Source organism: Kogia breviceps, chromosome 15, assembly GCF_026419965.1.
Source record: "Kogia breviceps isolate mKogBre1 chromosome 15, mKogBre1 haplotype 1, whole genome shotgun sequence".
Classification (NCBI taxonomy): Eukaryota; Metazoa; Chordata; class Mammalia; order Artiodactyla; family Physeteridae; genus Kogia; species Kogia breviceps.
Window position 1 is genome coordinate 52,970,503 of NC_081324.1, and position 21,045 is coordinate 52,991,547.

The 21,045-nt window shown below is 35.4% G+C and overlaps 1 protein-coding gene across 7 annotated transcripts in view; it reads left to right on the forward strand.

The window, feature by feature from the left end:
* ROCK1 (Rho associated coiled-coil containing protein kinase 1) overlaps positions 1 to 21,045 on the forward strand; it is a 147,233-nt gene that overhangs the window by 96,298 nt on the left and 29,890 nt on the right. For all 7 annotated transcript variants that reach the window (XR_010837080.1, XM_059039960.2, XM_067016006.1 and 4 more), the window contains 7 exons: positions 3,053 to 3,188; positions 5,126 to 5,217; positions 5,313 to 5,559; positions 13,756 to 13,862; positions 15,377 to 15,527; positions 17,778 to 17,938; positions 20,523 to 20,707. Coding sequence is in view for 6 of the 7 variants with exons in the window: in XM_059039960.2 (XP_058895943.1) it covers positions 3,053 to 3,188; positions 5,126 to 5,217; positions 5,313 to 5,559; positions 13,756 to 13,862; positions 15,377 to 15,527; positions 17,778 to 17,938; positions 20,523 to 20,707 (1,079 nt within the window). In the remaining variant the exon portion in view is untranslated. The remainder of the gene's footprint in view (positions 1 to 3,052; positions 3,189 to 5,125; positions 5,218 to 5,312; positions 5,560 to 13,755; positions 13,863 to 15,376; positions 15,528 to 17,777; positions 17,939 to 20,522; positions 20,708 to 21,045) is intronic.

The window sequence follows — 21,045 nt, forward strand, 5'->3', positions numbered from 1 at the left end:
TAGGATCTATTCAACATTTGTAGAACCCTCCACCCAGCAACAGCAAAGGACACATGTTTTTCATGCACTCAAGAAACACACACCAAGATAGACCACATCCTAAGCAAACTTCTCCAGATTTCAAAGAATTAAAATCATACAGACTGTGTTCTCTGACCAAAATGTGACCAAACCAGAATGAATAACAGAAAAGTATCAGGCAAATCTACAAACACGTGGAAACTAAACAACACAGTTCTAAATAATCCATACGGCAAAAAGTCTCAAGGGGAATGAAAAAATACGTTGGAATGTTAATTATATCTCATAAAGTTATTTTTCAAAGTTATGGATCTTCATCTTTTAAAAATATTTGAACAATGAAAATAAAACATCAAAATTTGTGGGATGCAGCTAACATAGTGCTCTAAGGGAAATGTATACACTAAATGTTTACATTAGAAAAGATGAGAAGTCTCAAATCAGTTATCTAAGCTCCTACCTCAGGAACCTAGAAAAAGAAGAGCAAAATAAACCCAAAGCAAGGAGAAGGAAGGAAAAATAAAGAACAGAAATCAGTGGAATTGAAAACAGAAAAATAATAGAGAAAATCAGTGATAATAAAAACCCAGCTGTTTGGAAAGATCAACAAAATTGACAGCCCTCTAGCAAGATTGTCAAAGGAAAGAAAGGACACAAATGATCAGTATCAGGAATAAAACAGAGCATATTCCTACAGACTCTACAGATATATTAAAAAAAAATTTCTTAAAAAATTCTTAAGGAAATACTATAAACAGTTCCAAATAAGTAAGTGTAATATTTAGGTGAAATGGACTAATTCCTCCAAAAATACAAACTGCCACAACTCACACAATGTGAAATACATTATTTGAATAGCCCTATATAACTATTAAAGTGAATTCATAATTTAAAAGCTCCCCCAAAAATTAATCTTCAGGACAGATGGTTTTACTAGAGAATTCTACCCAGTGTTTTTTTAAGATTTTTTGTTTTTGTGGACCATTTTTAAAGTCTTTATTGAGTTTGTTACAATATTGCTTCTGTTTTATGTTTTTGTTTATTGTCCCCAAGGCATGTGGGATCTTAGCTCCCTGACCAGGGATTGAACCCTGCACCCCCTGCATTGGAGGGGGAAGTCTTAACCACTGGACTGCCAGGGAAGTCCCTACCAAGTGTTTTAAGAAGAATTAACACCAATTCTACACTCTCTCTTCTAGAAAATATAAAAGAAGGGAACATTCCCCAGTGAATTTTACGAGGCTAGAATTACCAAGATACCAAAATCTAGCAAAGACAGTACTACAAAGAAAACTATGGATCAGTATCCTTCAATCATGGCCAGCTGATTTTTGACCAAGGTGCAAAAGGAATTCAGTGGAGGAAGGATAGTCTTTTTAGCAAGTGGTGCTGGAGCAATTAGGTATTCATAGGCCAAGATATGGACCTCAACCTCAGTCTCACATCTTATGCAAATATTAACTTAAAACAGACCATAGATTTAAATAGGGACATAAAAAATATAAAACTTCTAGGGAAAAAATAGGGGAAAGTCCTTGGGACCTGCAGCTTGGTAAAGAGTTACATATTACACCACAACTATGATCCATATAAGGAAAAAAATTCAATAAATTGACCTTCATCAAAACTTTCTCTGTGAAAGACCCTGATAAGAGGATGAAGAAGCTGTAGACTGGGTAAATGAACTGTTGTTACACACAGCAACTTGGATGGATCTCAAGGATATTTTGTTGAATGTAAAAAGCTAATCTCGAAAGGTCCATACTGTATGATTCCATTAATATAACATTTTCAAAATGGCAAAATTATACAGATGGAGGACCTCCTGTCATTGGTTGCCAGGGATGTAGGTGGTGGGAGAAGTGAGGGATGCGTGTGGCTCTAAGTAGTGGCTGGAAGGAGATCATTGTGCTGATGGGACAGTTCTGTGTCTCGATTGTGGTGGTGGTTACGTGAATCTACACATGAGATAAAATGACATCGAACTACACATGCTTTATACCAATATCAATTTCCTGATTTATCATACCATTGTTAATAATGTAACTGTTAGGGGAAACTGACTGGTAGGGTACATGTACTGTCTTTGCAACTTCTGAAATGTAGAATTTTAAATTTCAAAATGAAAAAATAAAAGTTAGAATGATAAAATCTTACAATTGGAAAGATTTTGGATAATCTCTGTCAAATTTTACTAAATCTCTCTGATAGCATCTTACTTAAAAGATGGATTTCACTTAAAAAAGGAAAAGCCCAGAAAAACACTTACTACAAAGGAGGTTTGTCCAGTGTGGAGTCTTAAAGATAAAAATGAAGCATCAAAAGCAGAATATGCTGATAGTGGTAACTCAGAAACAGAAGATAAATTTTTTTAAGTTGTGGAATTTGGAGTATTTTTTTTCTTTAACCCTCCCCTCCCCTTAGTTTCATTTTCTAAAATAAATATTTCTTTCATTACTTTTAAATATACATTAGTAGGTACATACATAGAACATCTTAGGAAAGGTAAGTTGTTACAGAGATAAGGAGGGGATTAAGGGAGACCTCATACAGGGACTGGTGAACTTACTACAAACACTGTAACCTTTGGTATCACTTGAGTTTTGCACCATTTAAGTATCAAATATGTAGTTATTATCTGATTCCTTTCATATTTCATGTCTTAAAATTTAGGAGTGTAAATAAACCAAAATATTAGTAATATAATACAATGTGTTCATCTTAATGTGTTTGAATACAATGTTTTCGACCTTCAGTATGACAAGATTCATAGGGTTTTTTATACTCAAGGATTTTTTTTAAATCTCTGAAAATTTTGTATGTCTAGTTAAAAAAAGGGGATTCTCACTGTTTTCTTCTAAGGCAAGCTAATTCTACTATTAGAAGGTTGTTGTTGTTAGGAAGTATTATCTGATTTTGAAACCAAAATGTCTATCTTAAGTAATTGTGTACTTTTTTAAAAAAGAACAGAGTATTCCCTTGAATAAATAAGGAGTATTAACTGTAGTGGTAACTTTTCTCATAATTTCAGGGGAATCAAAGAAGAAACCTAGAATCTACAGTGTCTCAGATTGAGAAGGAGAAAATGTTGCTACAGCATAGAATTAATGAGTACCAAAGAAAAGCAGAACAGGAAAATGAGAAGAGGAGGAATGTTGAAAATGAAGGTAAATTGTTACTTCCTTTGAAAAACACTGGAATTTCTAACACTATCTTGAGGTCTTCGTCTTGAGGTTGTTTTAAATTTAGTGCCTGTTATATATTTTTGAAGCCACAGTCCTAAGACACCTCATAAGCTAAATACCCATGTCCCAAAATTTATTTATAACATATTAAATTCAGTAGTAATGTTTTAGCTAGAGTAGTGATTTTTATCCTTGTGTGTATATTGGAATTTCTTGGGAAACTTCAAAGAAAACTAATGCCTAAACTTCAGAAATTCTAATTTAATTGATCTAGACATGTAGACTGGGCATTGGTATTTTTAATAAGCTCTCTAGGCACTTCTAACAAGTAGCCACAGTTTAGAACAAGACTAGAAATTTTGATATTAGTGTTACAAATTTAAATTGGCTTCTACATCCTTTGATCCAGTGATTTCACTTATAGAAATTTATTTCACATACACTTGTGCACATGCATAATGATAAAGAAACAAAGCTATTCATTTTAGAATTGTTTAAAATGGCAAAAATTATAAACAATGTAAATGTAATCAGTGGTATAATAAATTTTAGTATATATGGTAGAATACTATGCATTTTATAAAAGAATAAAGTATCTCTTGGGCTTCCCTGGTGGCGCAGTGGTCAAGAATCTGCCTGCCAATGCAGGGGACATGTGTTCAAGCCCTGGTCTGGGAAGATCCCACATGCCGCGGAGCAACTAAGCCCATGAGCCACAACTACTGAAGCCCAAGCTCCTAGAGTCTGTGCTCCACAAGAGAGGCCACCACAATGAGAAGCCCATGCACTGCAACAAGCAGTAACCCAACTAGAGAAAAGCCCTCGTACAACAATGAAGACCCAACGCAGCAAAAAATAATAATAATAAATTAATTAATTTTTTAAAAATTAAAAATATTTTTTAAAAAAGAATAAAGTATCTCTTTATAAACTGTTATAAAAGAATCACTAAAATGTATATTTACCAAAAAAAGTACAAATTGTTTAAAACAAGATTGCTTATCTATATATGTTTGTGTGTGTGTGTGTGTGTGTGTGTGTGTAGATATGCATGTGAAAACATATATATATATATATATATTTGTGTTTTTATATATTAGGGTATGGATACACAGACTATCTTAGGAAGGATATGCAAGAAATTAGTAATAGTTGTTGCTGGGCAGGAGAGCCAGAGGGACTGGGAGACGACGTGGAGGGAGTATACCATTTGGTACCTTTTGAATTTTGAAGCATTTTATTTATTTAGTTAGTTAGTTACATCTTTATTAGAGTATAATTGCTTTACAGTGTTGTGTTTCTGCTGTATAATAAAGTGGATCAGCTATATGTATACATATATCCCCATCCCCCTTCCCCCTTGAGCCTCCTTCCCACCCTCCCTATACCATCCCTCTAGGTCATCACAAAGCATAGAGCTGATCTCCCTTTGCTATGCGGCTGCTTCCCACTAGCCATCCATGCAGTGTATATATATCAATGCTACTCTCTCCCTTCGTCCCAGCCCCACCCCACCACCCCACTCTGTGTCCTCAAGTCCATTCTGTATGTCTGTGTCTTTATTCCTGCCCTTCCACTAGTTGAACCATTTAAAAAATAATTGAACTAATCAAAGATTTGTACTATTCAAAAATAGATAATATTAAAATTATCTTTATATCATTTCACTAATAGATTAACCTTTATGAAAGGAATAAAAGAATTTAAAATATTACAGCAGTAGAAACAAATCTGTTTTTGCATTCTGTACTATAAAACAGTTCTCTACTTTTTGATAAATTTAAAATGTAGGTACTTCCAAGATGGAATATGGACCTAATATAGCTGACTTCTATGGCCTAAGACCAAATTTCATTTTTTAAAAGGGATTTATATGTTTCCTCATATTCCTTCCTACATATTATTCCTTCATTTTCTAGTTTCTACATTAAAGGATCAGTTGGAAGACTTAAAGAAAGTCAGTCAGAATTCACATCTTGCTAATGAGAAGCTGGCACAATTACAAAAGCAGGTAAGTTTTTGGAGTGAGGTTTTTTTTTTTTAAATCAAAATAAGTTTGATTGTGTTTTGGTAAAAAACTATTTTCTTGCTCTCTTTTTTAATTAGCTAGAAGAAGCCAATGACTTACTTAGGACAGAATCAGACACAGCTGTAAGATTAAGGAAAAGTCACACCGAGATGAGCAAATCAATTACTCAGCTAGAGTCCCTGAATAGAGAATTGCAGGAGAGAAATAGAATTTTGGAGAATTCCAAGTCACAAATGGACAAGGATTATTACCAGCTGCAAGCTGTATTAGAAGCTGAACGAAGAGACAGAGGTCATGATTCTGAGATGATTGGAGACCTACAAGGTAATATTTTTTCTAACTCTGGTAAAATAGACATAAAATTTACTGTTTTAGCCATTTTTAAGTATACAGTTCAGTGGCATAAAATACATTCACATTGTCATGCAACCATCACTGCTGTCCATCTCCAGAACTTTTTTTATCATTACAAACTAAAAAATCTATACCCATTAAATCTATACGCCATTTCCCACTCTCCCCAGCCCCTGGTAACCATCATTCTACTTTATGTCTCTATGAATTTGACTGACTACCTCATAGAAGTTATTATTTGTCCTTTTGTGTCTGTCTTATTCCAGTTAGCTTAATGTCTTCAAGATTCATCCATGTTGTGGCATGTATCAGAATTTCTTTCCTCTTCAAGGTTGTATACTGTTCCATTGTATTTATACCATATATACCACATTTTGTTTATCTATCAATGGAAGGTAAATTTTTTAATTTATATTTTATTTTTAATTGTAGCTAAAAACATAAAATTTACCATCTTAATTTTTAAGTGTGTAAGGTAATATATTTTTGATCATATTGTCCTCATAAAGAAAATGACCTTGGCCCCCCATACACTGTTGGTGGGAATGTAAATTGGTGCAGCCACTATGGAAATTGCCAGGATAGGGAAGCAACCTAAATGTCGATCAACAGATGAAAGGATAAAGAAGATGTGGTATATATATACTACAGAATATACTACTCAGCCATTAAAAAAGAATGAAATTTTCCCACATGCAGCAACATGGATGGACTTGGAGAGCATTATGCTAAGTGAAATAAGTCAGAGAAAGACAAATACTGTATATCACTTATATGTGGAATCTAAAAAGTACAGCAAACTAGTGAATATAACAGAAAAGCAGGCTCACAGATGTAGAGAACAAACTAGTGGTTACCAGTGGGGGGAGGGGCAATTAAGAGGTACAAACTATTAGGTATAAAATACGCTACAAGGATATATTGTACAACCTGGGGAATATAGCCAATATTTTATAATAGCTGCAAATGGAGTATAACCTTTAAAAATTATGAATTACTGTAAAGTATACCTGTAATTTATATAATATTGTACGTCAACTATACTTCAATAAAAAAGAAAGAAAATGACCTTGCTAATACTGGAAATGGTTAGCATTCTTTCTGTTTCAGGATAATTTGTATCGAATTGTAATTTCTTCACTCTCTCAGGCACCCTTGTGATGGAGATAATGTGGATATTTCCAATTTTACAGCCAGTTACTGAAAAGTTAATTTTTAATTAATTTATTTTTTGGCTGCATTGGGCCTTTGTTGCTGTGCGCGGGCTTTCTCTAGTTGCGGCAAGCAGGGGCTACTCTTTGTTGCAGTGCATGGGCTTCTCATTGCAGTGACTTCTCTTGCGGAGCACGGGCTCAAGGCACGCGGGCTTCAGTAGTTGCAGCGCGTGGGCTAAGTAGTTGTGGCTCGTGGGCTCTAGAGCACAGGCTCAGTAGTTGTGGCGTATGGGCTTAGTTGCTCTGCAGCATGTGGGATCTTCCCAGAGCAGGGATTGAATCCGTGTCCCCTGCATTGGCAGGCGGATTCTTAACCACTGCGCCACCAGGGAAGTCCCTGAAAACTTATTTTTTAAAAGTGTCCAATTCACAAAAGTCTTACTCAAAGTGGAATTAACCAGGCAGAGAAGATTATCACTATTAAAACCTGGGAATTCCTCATGCATTGTTGGTAGAAATAGAAATTAAACTGCTGAAAGGGAATCCCATTGCAAATAAAGAATTTGGTACTTGGAAAGGTTAGGACTAGAGATATCAGCAGCCTTTGTGGTCTAAAAGTTTCCTTTTATACTCACAAACTGGTCGTGGTAATAAAATCATTTTGTTTTCAACAAGATTCCTGGCTTCCACTTCTCACATTTTTTTCTGTTTCTGTCAGCAACAGCATCCATACTACCTAATCAAAACAGATATGCATGGAAGTTGCCAGATCTTTCAGGGAAAAGTAGGGGGTGGGATAGTCCATTTTAACCTAAGTCACAGGATGTGAACATAGTTTGGGGTCTCATGGGGCTTGATGATTAGCTGTAATTCTGTGGAGAGAGGTCAGGGTCAGTTTTTGGACTTTGGAAACAGAAATTAGGATCTCCCATTGGTTCTTAGCTGAGGAGTGTTCTGCAATCTTATTTCTCAGGCACTAGGCTTAAAATAGATCTGAATATAACCAAGAAAGTATCCTCATTATATGTATTAGAAAAGCCTCATACTCCACTTCCTTAAATTGCTTCTGTAGGCCTCTTCATATACAGCTTATTAGCTGTGTGCAGGTCACTTCTTCTGCTTTATTTATAAACCAAGATTAGGTGACCCCTATAAATTCTTTCAATTCTAAAATTCTTTAAGTCTGTGATTTTCCAGTTAACGCTGATCTTGAAGTGCTTGCTTTCAAGGACGAGACCATCATTATGTGTTCATCAACAATGGTGTTAACTGACTCTGATTTTTAGATATTGGTGAAGTTAAGGAAGATTCATAGCATGACCTATTGTTGATGTTTATCCTTTTTCAATGCTTTCTTTAAGGTTTATTTTTTAATTTAAATGTGAATCAAAGTTCACACACATTAAAAAGCACAAAACTTATATGAGCCTCAACATACAAGTTGCATTGTGGTAAAACATGCACACACGCAAACGTAAAATTTTTACGTTGATTTTTTATAGTTCTTAAGATATTTCAGATCCATCAGGTATAAATTTCTTATAGTTTGGGAAGCTAACCTTGTGGCACAGTAACAATTGTTTACTAGTTGAATGCTCTCCATGTACACTATTGAGCAGAAGCTTCTTCATGTGTGTGGGAAATGACTTCCCAAATATAATTGGATAGTATATACTTTAGGTTTTGTGGGCCACATACGATCTCTGTTACATATTCTTCTTTTTTGCTTTTTACAACCCTTTAAAAATGAAAAAAAACATTCTTAGCTTCATGTCTACAGAGAAATGGGCTGAGGGAATAGTATATCATAGTGTAACGCACTTTTGTTTTTAACTGTTACATGGGCATTTGGAAATTGTGTAAGTTTTTTATTTGGTATGTTTTTGGATTTGACTTTTGGAAGAAAAACAATAGATCCTTTTTCTAATCTAACCAGTTTTCTAAGACTCCATTTATTCTTTGTGTCTTTGATTTGCCAAATTTTGAAACATATTTTAAAAGTTAACACTATGACTGTAATCTTTTTTCTCGTAGCCCCCTTGTATTTCTAACAGCTTTTTTTATATTGTTTTATTGAGGTGAAATTCATATAACATAAAGTTAACCATTTAAAAGTGTACAATTCAGTGGCATTCAGTACATTCACAGTGTTGTACCACCACCTTGTCTATCTAGCTCCAAAACATTTTCATTAACCCTTGTGCCCATTAAGCTTTCCTTCCCTATATGCCCCTCTACCTAGCCCCTAGCGACCACCAATCTGTTCTATATTTCTGAATTTACTTGTTTTGGATATTTCATATAAATGACATCATACAATATGTGACCTTTTGTATCAGGCTTCTTTCACTTAGCATATTTTTAAGATTGATGTTCTACCATGTATCAGTACTTCATTCATTTATGGCTGACTAATATTCTGTTGTATGTATACACCACATTTTGTTTAGCTGTTCATCTGTTGATGGACATTTGAGTTGTTTCCACCTTTTGGCTATTGCAAATAACTCTGCTATGAAATCCATGTACAAGTATTTATTGGAATACTTGTTTTCAGATCTTTTGGATATCTAGGTGTAGAATTGCTGGGTCATGTGCTAATGCTGTGTTTAACTTTTGAGGCACTTCCAGACTATTTTCCACAATGGCTGCATCATTTTATGTTCCCACCAGCATTGTACAAGGGTTTCAGTTTTTCCACATCCTTGCCAGTACTTGATATTTAACTGTTTTGGGTTATAACCACCCTAGTGGGTATGAAGTGGTGTCCCACTGTGGGTTTGACTTTAATTTCCCTAATGAGTAATGAGGTTGAGCATCTTTTCATGTGCTTATTGGCCATTTGTATATCCTTTTTGGAAAAATGTCTGCTCATGTCCTTTGACCATTTTTTAATTGGGTCTTTTGTCTTTTTGTTGTTGACTTTTAAGAGTCTGGATACTAGACCTTATCAGATGTGTGATTTGCTAATATTTACACCCCTTCTGTAGTTTGTCTTTTCACTTTTCTTGATAATGTCCTTTGATATACAAAAGTTAATTTTGATGAAGTCCAGTTTAATATCTGTTGCTTATGCTTTTGGTGTCATATCATAATACATTGCCAAATTGAGGATCATGAAGGTTTACCCCTATGTCTTCTTCTAAAAGTTGTATGGTTTTAGCATTTATATTTAGGTCTCTGACTAACTTGAGTTAATTTTTGTATATGGTATGATGTGTAGCAGTCCAATTTCATTCTTTTACATGTGGATATCTGGTTGTCCCAGTACCATTTGTTGAAGAGACTACTTTTTCCCCCACTGAATGGTCTTGGCATCCTTGTTGAAAATCAATTGGCTATAGGTATACAGTTTTGTTTCTAGATTCTCAATTCTGTTCAATTGGTCTATATGTCTGTTCTTAGACCAGTACCACACTGTTTTGGTCACTGTAGCTTTACAGCAAGTTTTGAAATTGGAACTTTGAGTTCTTCAGCTTTGTTGTTCTTTTTCAATGCTGTTTTAGATATTCCAGTCTGCAAATATGAATCTGAGGATCTGCTTTTCCATATCTGCATAAAATATCTTTGGAGTATTTATAGAGATTGCATTGAATCTATAGATTGCTTTGGGTAGTATTGCCATCCTAACATATTAAGTCTTCTAATCCATGAACACGGTATATTTCCATTTATTTTGGTATTTAAAAAATACATTTCAGCATTTTTTTTTTTAAGTTTCAGTGTACAAGTCTTATACCTCCTCGATTAAATTATTCCTAGGTATTTTGTTCTTTTTGACGCTGTTATAAATGGAATTGTCTTAGTTTTCCTTTTGTATTGTTTATTAAGTATGCTGTTAGCTGTGGATATTTCATAATACCCTGCTTTTGTATATTTTTAATTCAGCATTGTTTGGTGTATTAAGGTTTTATGACTTCTGTATCTTCTTACTGGATTAAAATTGTATTATAGATGATATTAAATATATCTGACCTTGAGGGGTTTTTCCCTTAATCTGCACTTTCCTGTTGTATCTTGCCCATTTATTTGTTTGTTTATATATATAAAAATTTTTTAATTTATTTATATTTTTGGCTGCGTTGGGTCTTCATCGCTGCAGGTGGGCTTTCTCTAGTTGCGGCGAGCAGAGGCTACTCTTCCTTGCGGCATGTGGGCTTCTCATTGCGGTGGCTTCTTTTGTTGCGGAGCATGGGCTCTAGGCACATGGGCTTCAGTAGTTGTGGCACATGGGCTCAGTAGTTGTGGCTTGCAAGCTGTAGAGCACAGGTTCAGTAGTTGTGGCGCACGGGCTTAGTTGCTCTGAAGCATGTGGGATCTTCCTGGAGCAGGGATCGAACCCATGTCCCCTGCATTGGCAGGCAGATTCTTAACCACTGCACCACGAGGGAAGTCCCCATTCCTTTATTTTTAATTTTTATGTATAGTTGATGGGCCTCAAATTTAGATAGTAGTTTTCATATTTGGGGATTTTAACATATTTAGATTTTTCACAGCGAGTTTTGTTTTTGTTTTTGAGACTTACATATCTGTACATATTAAAATAAATAAAATATATGTATCTGGAAAAGTTTTCACAGCATGAACACAACCATATAGAAACTGAATATTACCAGCAGCCCAGAAGTTCCCTTGTACTTCCACTTAGTCACTAACCCCTTTTCCCCGAAGTAATCACTGTTCTGACTTCTAACACATAAGTTAGTTTTGCTTGGTTTTGAACTTTTTTATATGGAATCATGCAGAAAACACTCCTTTGTTTCTGATTTATTTCATTCAACATTGTTTGTGAGGTTCATCCATATTGTTGTATATAGCAGTAGTTTGTTCTTGTTGTATAGGACTCCATGTATTTTGTATGACCACTGCAATTTATCAGTTATTTTGTGGTGATGTCTTTTAAATCAGATATTCTGATTGTTTCCATTTGGGGATTATTGTGAATAATGCTGATATGAACTTTCTTATACATATTCTTTGGTAATAATACATATGCTTCCTTTTGGTATATACCTAGAAGTGGCAGAGCCATAGAGTATATTTAGCTTTAGTAAATACACCCAAGTATTTCAAGCACCAGTTTACATTCACCAGCAATGTAGGAGAGTTCTGGTTATTCCACTGCCTCCTCAAGGATAGTACTCATCCCCACTGAATTTTGTCAGTCTTACTGTTTTAGCCATTCAGGTGGTGCCTGATGGTATTTCCTTAGGGGTTAGTTTCCATTTCCCTGCTGTCCAAGGTTGAGCAACTTTTCACATGTTTATTGGCAATTTGTGATATGCTCTTCAAGTCTTTTGTCCCCCCCTTTTCCTTATTGGATTGTTTGCTTTTTTCTTATTGGCTTGTGGAAGTCCTAGATATTAGTCCCTTATCAAATTTATGTACCATAATTATCTTCTTCCCCTCTGTGGTTTTCCTTTTCACTCTTAAATGTTGTCTGCCAATGAACAGGTGGTCTTACTTTTCTTATTTTTAATGTAGTCCTATTTTTTTTTCTTTTGTGGTCAGTGCTATTTAGTGTGGCCTGTTGAATTCTTTGATTAAATCATGAGGATATTATTCCCTATTTTCCTCTAGAAGCTTTATTGTTTTGATCTGCTTAGGTTATGATCCCTGATATTTTGGTTCTTATTCCTTCCACTGTATATATATATATATATTTTTTTTTAATATGAAGCTTTTTTGCTTTCATGTATTATACAGACAAGTTATAGTTTCTTCCTAGCATTTTTTTAAAAATACAGTAAATGAGGAAAATAAAATATATTTAACATTCCTTTTATAAAGTTACTAGGACTAATGAATTCAACCCATATATTTTCATTACTTTGTCTTCTTGGGAGTTGGTTTATATGAACAATTTCTACACAAAAATTCAGTTTAACCTGAGTATACTATCTTGCTACAGATTTTTAAAACCTATTATTTATTATAAATACAGGAAGAAGCATTTTTTAAATAGCACTTTAACATTTAAACATCTTGCCATGTTTGCTTTATCTCTCCATACAAACACACACATTCTCTGTATTTTTGCTCAACCATTTGAAAGAAACTAACAGGTGTTTCTTTCTCCTATATGAAAATATTCCTATGTGAACAGAATGCCATATTGCCTGTGTGTGTAAATAAAATCACTTCATTGCTCTCTAGATCCTAGAACTAGCCTACCAGACAAGCCTTATCACGTGCCAAAGATTTCATATTCATTTGTTCATTAAAGAACTACTTCAGAAACAGTAAAATATAGGAGGCAGGTTGAGTGCCTTGAAGACTTTGGCAAGTACTGCAAGTTAAACACTAAACTTTAAGAAGTACAAATTTTTTCTGGGTCTTTTAGGGTGCTTTATTCATTTCCCCATCAAATCTTAGGCCACATTGAATCACAAAATAAGAAAATAGGTTTTTAATTTTGAACTAGACAATATAATTATATTCATATATGTTAGATTCTGCATGTATTAAATTGTGTTTATTAAGTACTTATGCATTAAAAATGTAAAACCTAAAGCATATCTTAATGAGTAGAGTTTCTAAATATGTGGATTTGCATGACATGAGCATCAGGTAGTTTAAAACTAAGCTTTGTTAGAGCACTTGAATTCCTTTTAAAACTTAGTATCTTTAGTAATGGAGTTTTTCTTCATTAAGTTTAAGAGTACTTAAACACTTCAGAATGTCTGATACATTAAAAAGCACTTAAATACTTGCCTTAATTAACATGGGGAAAAGAGCACTTGATTAGGACTCAGATCTGATTTCTGGACAAAGCTCAGGCTTATCTCTTTGACCATCTGTAAAATGAGGAATATGTACTAGATGATCTCCAACTAGAATTAACATTTTTATCACTATGTATTGTAGTTATTGTATATACTGTTAAGAAAACACTTAATAAATTTCGACTGATCAGGAGATTTTAAACTCTTTTTATCTTAATGATCATGCTGGAAAAAAAAGATTTCTCTTTCAATGACTATGTGACTTGAACTTTTTTCTTACTTGATAGCTCGAATTACATCTTTACAAGAGGAGGTGAAGCATCTCAAACATAATCTTGAAAGAGTGGAAGGAGAAAGAAAAGAGGCTCAAGACATGCTTAATCATTCAGAAAAGGTAAATGATTTAACATATACCAATTATGAGATAGTATTTACTAATTATCAGATATTATAAGATGGTTTTATAAAAGATCATTCATTCCTAATCTTTATATGTTTACATTTCTAGAATTTTTTATTGTTGGTTGCTGTGTGGAGGTGTACGTGGGTCTTAATTTGGGCTTTCTAGGGTGTTATTTTTATTTGTTTGTTTTTACCCTTGAAGGGTATCTGTTATCTGATATTATCTGATCATCACAAATTGCTTTGGTTTGGAGATACCTCTTCTCTTCATATAGAATGTTTCCATTTTTTGTACATGGGTAGGATGAAGATGCTGAACCTTACTAATTATGATGAAGGAAAACAAAGGATTAGTATGTAGTAGACCATGTGTGCTTTTTCCATTTCATTAGTAAGAGTTAGCAAAATAGTAAAGAGCATACATAATGTAATTGGCCTTTGCATGTAGAATTTTCATAACAGTCAAAAAATGCCATTGGTTATCCTCTGTCCTTACCTTGCTAAGAAAAGGATTAAATAGGTAATATGCAGATTTAGCTTACCTCCCTGAAATATTGTAGGTTTAGTAAATCCTCAGATAAATGATCAGAAAATCCACCACTTATCTTGTCCTTTGGACATGTTTTGTGTCATTCAGAATAGCTTTTTGATGTCTAAGTCTGGTATAAGTTTGGAAATAGGACGAAAGAAGAAGAGTAGAAATACCCAAACAGGAATGGAATACATGTTGACATTCTTTTGTCAGAGCAAGGTAAATCTAGGTGTAGATGGCAAATGTAAATAGAGATCAGTTTTTTTTAACGGTAGCAAAAATTTTTTAATGAACTGAAGAATTGTCCTATTCATTTCTGATCCTCTCAGTGAACCCTCCTGAATATAACAGAACTCTGCCCTGCCATCAGCCATGGCTAATGATTCACATGGGGAGGGGTGGGGGGTAGAAAAAGTGATATTTTGCTTTTAATTATATGTGCTTATTGTGATTTTTTTTGATGTTGAGGGTATGAGTTTATTAATTAATTTATTTATTTTTGCTGTGTTGGGTCTTCGTTTCTGTGCGAGGGCTTCCTCTAGTTGTGGCAAGCGGGGGCCACTCTTCATCGCGGTGCGCGGGCCTCTCTATCACAGCCTCTCTAGTTGCAGAGCACAGGCTCCAAACGCACAGGCTCAGCAGTTGTGGCTCATGGGCCTAGTTGCTCAGCAGCATGTGGGATCCTCCCAGACCAGGGCTCGAACCCGTGTCCCCAGCATTAGCAGGCAGATTCTCAACCACTGCGCCACCAGGGAAGCCCTGTGATTTTTAAAGTAAGACATTATAGATAGTGTGAAATATACAAGAAGTATAAAAATAAAGTTGTGTCTTGAATAAAAATATTTAAGTATATATGGTATAACATTTCAAGCCAATGTGATTCATGTATTATCTTATGGGATATTAATTAATGTAAGATTTAATGATGTGCCTTTTGCACAGCATAGTACATGACTCTTATTCTCATTTTACAGGAAAAGAATAACTTAGAAATAGATTTAAACTACAAGCTTAAATCATTACAGCAAAGGTTAGAACAAGAGGTAAATGAACATAAAGTAACCAAAGCTCGTTTAACTGACAAACATCAATCTATTGAAGAGGCCAAGTCTGTTGCAATGTGTGGTAAGTGTTAGTTTTAATATTTTCTACATGATTAGTTTTTAAATAATGCCAACAAAAATATTTTTATTTTGATCAAATTTTATTGTGTAGTAGTTTAAACTCTTAGAAATTATAAATGATGATCTAGGAAAAGGGTGCTTTCCTTTTTTGATAACTTCCATTTATTAAAATGACAATTTCACCTGCTAGTTCTCTTACTCTACCATTCTCTACTCCCTATACTACCCTCTACTCCCTGTAAAAGTCAGTGGATTCTCATTTCTCCCAGTTTTTCAGCCCTTTCCTTTGTTTTCTTTGAGATCCATTCTGGAACTCATTGTCTGTTAATTCATCTGCTTTCTTGCTCTGTACCCTCAACTCTCTCATTCCTTTGTATTTCCACTGTGTTATGCCTCTAAGCACAACAGATCTAGATCAGACTAGCGGCCACTTTTCATTGCTTCAAATAGTTAGTTCTTCAGATGGGTGTTATCCCAATGCATTGTCTCCAGCCTCAGGTGAGCTGTCATTTTTATATATGTCACTCATCATTTCCTTCTCCTAAACTTTTATTTCTCTCCTCAGTCTTCCTATGCTATTTCTTTATCACTTTAATTTTAGGTGAACATTCTCCTATTTCAGAAAGAAACTGTGAAATCATAGGTGTGAACCCCTCAGAATCTAATTCTCTAACTTAATCAACCTGTCCTACTACTTTACCCATGTTCATTATCTTCCTTCTCATCTTAGAGGAGGCTGATCCTCTTCCTGTCCTTGCTAATGTGTTCTAGCTGTATTCAGATCCAGCCTCTTATCCTGCCTCTTATCTCAACTTATTATTTCTTTTTCTCCTCTTTTTTTTTTAAATTGCGGTACGCAGGCCTCTCACCTTTGTGGCCTCTCCCGTTGCGGAGCACAGGCTCCGGACACGCAGCCTCAGTGGCCATGGCTCACGGGCCCAGCCGCTCTGCGGCATGTGGGATCTTCCCGGACCGGGGCACGAACCTGTGTCCCCTGCATCGGCAGGCGGACTCTCAACCACTGTGCCACCAGGGAAGCCCTCTTTTTCTCCGTTTTATTCTCAACCTTTTTTCTGCCACTGAATTCCTTCTTGTTGTAAACATGTATAAGTCTCTCCCATCTTAAAAAAAAAAAAAAAAAAGACAAACCCTTTCAGCAAGCTGTGATCCTTACTAATTGCCACTGTTTTATTCCATCCCTTTATAGCCAAACTTATAAAAAGATGTCTTCCTTTTCTTCACCTTCTACTCACTTCTTAACCTACTGTAACCTGGAAGTGTTACACCTTAAATTCAGTTTATTCAAGGGAAAATGTGTGACCTTATCTGTCAGACCTGCCCTTACTCCTATTCTGACTGTCTTAGTTAATGGCTATCTAGTTTTTATGAGCCCAGGCTTGTAATCAGACAAATTTACTTTGCCTCTTAACCACTCTATAACTATTAAAAAAAAAAATTACGTGGGAAAATGCATCTAAATTGCATGTACATAGAAAGCTTTCAATAAATGGGAGATATTATCATGGTTATGGGTGATGGTATTCAACATCCAGGGGCCCAAGCCAGAAATCTGGGAATTATTCAGGAAGCTCCATTCTGATGGTTTCTATTTTGTCACCTAGAGGACAGTCTGAAAGTGAGAAAGCAGACTTATTAAGTTTGAAACCTGATGGTGCAACTTAAGAGTTGCAGGACCCTAGAAAATTAACCTTCAGAACCTTAGTTACCGTATCTCAAAAAGGGGACCTCACTGTAGACTAATATCTTCTGATAATAATTAAAATAGGTATTATACTATCATGGAATCTTGTCTGAGTTGCATAAATTAAAGTTTACATCACAGCCTTAAGCCTCGGAAACGTTTCTGGAACAATGCTAGGTATAGATTAATAACCACAGTCTTATTTTTCTACTCTCATCTGAACTACCTCCATTATTCTCCTTAGATACTCCACTTTTTTCCAGCTATACTTTCACCTTCTGGTCTGAAAATGGCACTGAATAAGTCTCTCAGATCATTGGGCAAGGGATGGATTTGGAAGATTAGTTATATTTTATGACTCTCTTCCTTTAGAGATCCCACTATACAAATAATTCATAATGTTAAAACTTCTATAATGAATAGCTCTAAAAGAGTCCCAGGATAAAAACAGTAGGGATTTTTGGCACCTAGGCGTCTTAGACAGTCCATGAAAGTGAAAAGCATTGGTCATTTTCTTTAAATGTATGTTTGTAACTTTTTCTTTCACAGAGATGGAAAAAAAGCTGAAGGAAGAGAGAGAAGCTCGAGAGAAGGCTGAAAATAGGGTTGTTCAGATTGAGAAGCAGTGCTCCATGCTAGATGTTGATCTAAAACAATCTCAGCAGAAGCTAGAGCATTTGACTGAAAATAAAGAAAGGATGGAGGATGAAGTAAGAAAAATAATACTGATTTTGTTCATCTTATAAAAGAGAATATCGTTGTTATGACTGAAAAGTCATTATCTATAATTTAAACACCATGGTGGAGATTTTAATAAAATAACCTATATGTATCTGTGTTCACTGCTGTAAGGTCACCACTATATCCCTAACTCCTAAAATTTTCATCTTCGTATACTGAACATTCACACCATAGGTTCTATACCATTTTGCACTGTGACAGTACAACTTTAAAGAAGTGTCACAGCTCCTCCCCTGAAGAAACTGACCATTTGCTTTTTAAGAGAGAGGGAGAGAGAGAGAGAGAGAGAGAGAGAGAGAGAGAGAGAGAGAGAGAGAGAGAGAGAGAGAGAGAGAGAGAGGGAGAGAGAACCCTCTTTATTGTCAGGTATCCAGTAATCCCAGAGGAGCATTGTTTTTAGATTTCAAAAGAAGCGTTAAACTGTGGAGTCTTGCTTGATTTACATAGATAGGAAGCAGTAAATAAAGAGATAAAATGATATTATATCCTAGTAATTGGTATATACTTTATTTTTTTTTTTAATTTATTTATTTTATTTATTTATATTTAGCTGCATTGGGTCTTTGTTGCTACACGCCGGCTTTGTCTAGTTGTGGTGAGCAGGGGCTACTCTTCATTGCGGTGTGCGGGCTTCTCATCGCAGTGGCTTCTCCTGTTGTGGAGCACAGGCTCTAGGCATGCAGGCTTCAGTAGTTGCAGCACGCAGGCTCTGTAGTTGTGGCGCATGGGCTTTGTTGCTCGGCGGCATGTGGGACCTTCCCGGACCAGGGCTCGAACCCATGCCCCCTGCATTGGCAGGCAGATTCTTAACCACTGCGCCACCAGAGAAACCAGTATATGTACTTTAGAAATTATAAGACCAAAAATAATTAGTTCACATATGTAAATTAGAGAAGGGAGAAAGAGAAGATTAGGTTAATGAGGAAAGCCTTCACAAAGGAGGAATGGGTTGTCACCTGTGTTTCAAAGGTTGAGTAAGACCTGAAAAGGTGATAGTTTGAAAGTCAGAAGCCTGAATTGGCAGAGGGAACATTTTAAGTACAGATAAAAGAGTAATTACCGAATGCTTAAGGAGATAGGTAAGTGAGGGACAAAAAGTGACTTGATCAAACCAGGAAAGGAGAGACATGTTGAGTAGTCATGGGGGAAACCTGGAGGGCAAAGTATTGATAGTTTTTAAAACTATAAAGCTATAGATGAAAACACTCTTTCAGGAAAAGTAATCTGGTAGTGGTATATAGAATGGACAAGAGAGAAGAGAGATTAGAGATACCTAATAGAGCCAGCATGCAGGAAGAATGTATGTTGAAAATTTGGGAGATAATATTCAGTAATTTAAAAATGTAACTTTTGACCACGTGTTATCTGCCTAGTCTTGTGCTAGGAGTTGGGGTACGGAATAAGATGGCTATGGTCTTGACTTCTGTGGGACTTAGAACCCAAAGGGAAAGACAGATATTAAAACTGAATTACAAGCATGACATATTTAAAGAGGACATACCAAGTAGGAGTGTTAGAACTAATCACATGCAGGAGGTAAAGGAGGCCCCACTAAGGGTTTGGCATTTAAGAGCTGAAGAAAGAATAAATGAAGAGGGAAAGACAGAGAATAGCCTGTGCAAGAACTGTGTGGTGGGGACTTCCCTGGTGGCGCAGTGGTTAAGAATCCGCCTGCCAGTGCAGGGGACACAGGTTCAAGCCGTGGTCCAGGAAGATCCCACATGCTGCGGAGCAACTAAGCCCATGTGCCACAACTACTGAACCCATGCGCTACAACTACTGAAGCCAAGGCACCTACAGCCCGTGCTCTGCAATGAGAGAAGCCACCGCAATGAGAAGCCTGTGCATCACAACGAGGAGTAGCCCCCGCTCACCGCAACTAGAGAAAGCCCGTGCGCAGCAACGAAAACCCAACACTGCCCAAAAAATAAATAAATAATAAAATAAATAAATTTTTTTAAAAAACAAAAAAAACTGTGGTGATGGAGAGTTTGTCACACTGGAGGATCTGAGGAGTATGATTGGATTCAGAGAATGGACAGTGATAATGCTAGGAAAGTAAACAGAATAGATCATGAAGGGCACTGTAACCACTGTAAGAATTTTTTATTACTCCTAACACCTAATAAGTACTTGATAAATATTTATTGAGTTGAATTAAATATATATTCAATTTGTTTTATAAACTCTGGAGAGTTGTAGAGTACAAACATTTATGAAAGAACAGGTAAATTTAAATACCATTTAGGAATGTCCCCCCAAAAGTGACTTTTATACTCACCTTCTCCATAATTTCCATACAGGTTGGGGTACATAGAAACCAGATTTCTTTTCCCTTCAAGATCTCACATCTGAAATTTGGGAATTAATTTGATTTAACACTAAATTCTGCAGTAATAAATGCATAGAACAGTGGAGACTCATTACAATACTAATATTTTCTACTTTTATAAGGAATTATAATGTACTTGAGATTTGATTAGTATTCTTTCAAATGATTTCTAATAAATTACTAAAGAGATTTACAATCCCAGTTATTTTTCTCGTTCATAGGTTAAGAATCTATCCCTGCAACTGGAGCAGGAGTCAAATAAGCGACTGTTGTTACAAAATGAATTGAAGACCCAAGCATTTGAGGCAGACAATTTAAAAGGTTTAGAAAAGCAGATGAAACAGGAAATAAATACTTTATTGGAAGCAAAGAGATTATTAGAGTTTGAATTAGCTCAGCTAACAAAGTAAGTTTCAGAAATAACATTCTTGATTTCTTTCCTTTTTGTGTTTAACATTTGCTTATGTGTTTCACATTTTATGTGTGTATAGGTTATGTACTTAGAGTTTGTGAAAGGACGATTTAGGAAAAAGCATTTAGAAAAAATAAAAGAATTTATTTGCAAAGAAGGTTTGCAAGGGAGTTCAGACTTTGGAAAGACAGGCTTACCAAATAAAAAACACAGTTATTTAAAGGGGGGAAAAAAAGGACATTATCAAGATTAGTGACTTTACGATGTCTGTTTATGGTAGGAAAAACACAGTTTTCTCATATGATTTTCATATCTACAAAAGTCATCATGTT